Source organism: Sinocyclocheilus anshuiensis, unplaced genomic scaffold, assembly GCF_001515605.1.
Source record: "Sinocyclocheilus anshuiensis isolate Anshui unplaced genomic scaffold, SAMN03320099.WGS_v1.1 C33040709, whole genome shotgun sequence".
NCBI classification, from domain to species: domain Eukaryota; kingdom Metazoa; phylum Chordata; class Actinopteri; order Cypriniformes; family Cyprinidae; genus Sinocyclocheilus; species Sinocyclocheilus anshuiensis.
Genome location: NW_015621548.1, coordinates 1 through 1,585, shown reverse-complemented (window position 1 = coordinate 1,585; position 1,585 = coordinate 1). Strand labels below are relative to the sequence as shown.

Below are 1,585 nucleotides of genomic sequence, written 5' to 3'. Positions count from 1 at the left end.
TTAATAACAACAAATGGAATATATTTTCTTTCTTTGTTTTTTTAAATATCAATATGAAACAAGATTATCCTATCTACATCAATGTGATAAACGAGTTAGTAATCTAAAAGTAATCAAAAAGTAGTCTGATTATTATTTGGATTAGGCTACGTTACTAACTACAAGTTTTGTCATGTAATTCGGAATTAGTATCGGACTACAAATTTTAAGTAAGCTACCCAGCAGGTGCTTTTTTCTTACCAAAAACTAAAAACCTCTCAGAACGTTGCAGGGTTTAAATTTTATTTGTTTTATAGCCTATAGCCTACAAAACCGTACATAGGCTACGGGTTTCTTTTTTTAACGTAAACTCACTTTCATAATCATAAATTAAATTTTGCAGAATTAGTACATGACTGAATTAGTGTAATAAAGCTTGCAAGACAAACATCAATCAGGTCAAAACGCGACTGAGATTAGAATCCGCTCTGCACAGAAACGAATTAATGAAAGCGTCTGGATCCACAGATAAAAGATACGTGCGCTTGCGTCAATTAACGCGTGTGAGTCCACCAATGAGATACCGCCGTTAGGCGCCCTTTCGTCGTGCCCAATGGAAACTGATTGATTTAGGCTACTCAGAGTGTCCAGATTCGCATCTCCAATGTAAGCCGAGAGTGGTAAATACTGATGACGTGCATGGATGTCCAATAGGTGTACGAATATCTCGCTCGAACTGCCCCGCGAACAACTGGATTAAATTCAAGATCTTATGCTGATCGTGTTAACTTCATAAGAGTGTATATTTGATGTTGTTCTTACACAAAGGGATCTATTCTGTAAGAGATGGCTATTAATACGGACGCCCCTCACGCGACAGATGCCCTGCGCGAGAGAGCCGCGCTGCAGTCCACCGATTTTGGAGATACTCAGAAACTTCTTGACATCTCAGACAAAGAGCTGAAAAGAGAATTAAACCACTCGCCCTCTGATACACACCTCGTGAAGTGTCTTGAAGCGGAACAGAATGAACAGACTGTGGTTAACGTTGCCTCGGAGCCCCGCTCTCCGTCGCGGGTCAGCTTCAGCCGCGCGTCGTCGCCCACGCCCTCGGAACGCGAGCCCTGCAGCTTCATGTGGGTGGCCGTGATCTCCTGCTTCTGCCCCGCCGTTCCGATAAACCTGTTTGCGCTTTATTTCGCGCATATGGTGAGTGGTGTCACTGGAGTTAAACTTAATTAGCCTACCTTTAGAATTAAACTTAATTACTTGTAGAGTTCACATTTAGTAGCCTAATAAATGAGAAGAAACCCTTCTTGTTTCTGTTTAGGGTGGCTCATGGGGCCCCTCATTTTTCATAATGGGGCCACCATATTTAGGCTTACTTATCCATGATTTTCTTTCTGTTCTTCATACTTCAGTCTCGGTCCATGATACAAACAAAAGATTATGATGGGGCCAGAAGACTTGGGCGTCTAGCTTTGTTGCTTAGTATCGTTTCCATTGTTGTGGGTCTGGCTATTGTCCTTTATCTGTTGTTGACAGGTAAATTATATCTCTTTTTCTGTACACACACACACACACACACACACACACACACACAGGG

At 41.8% G+C, this 1,585-nt stretch overlaps 1 protein-coding gene across 1 annotated transcript; it reads left to right on the top strand.

Moving 5' to 3' along the window:
- Window positions 1-455: 455 nt before the first annotated feature.
- Window positions 456-1,545, top strand: LOC107683221 (tumor suppressor candidate 5 homolog; the record flags this gene model as incomplete). The annotated part of the gene is made up of 2 exons (XM_016479288.1): window positions 456-1,188; window positions 1,401-1,545. Coding segments are annotated over exons 1-2 (508 nt in total), but the record flags the coding sequence as incomplete, so codon positions are not given.
- Between the last annotated feature and the right edge of the window lie 40 nt (window positions 1,546-1,585).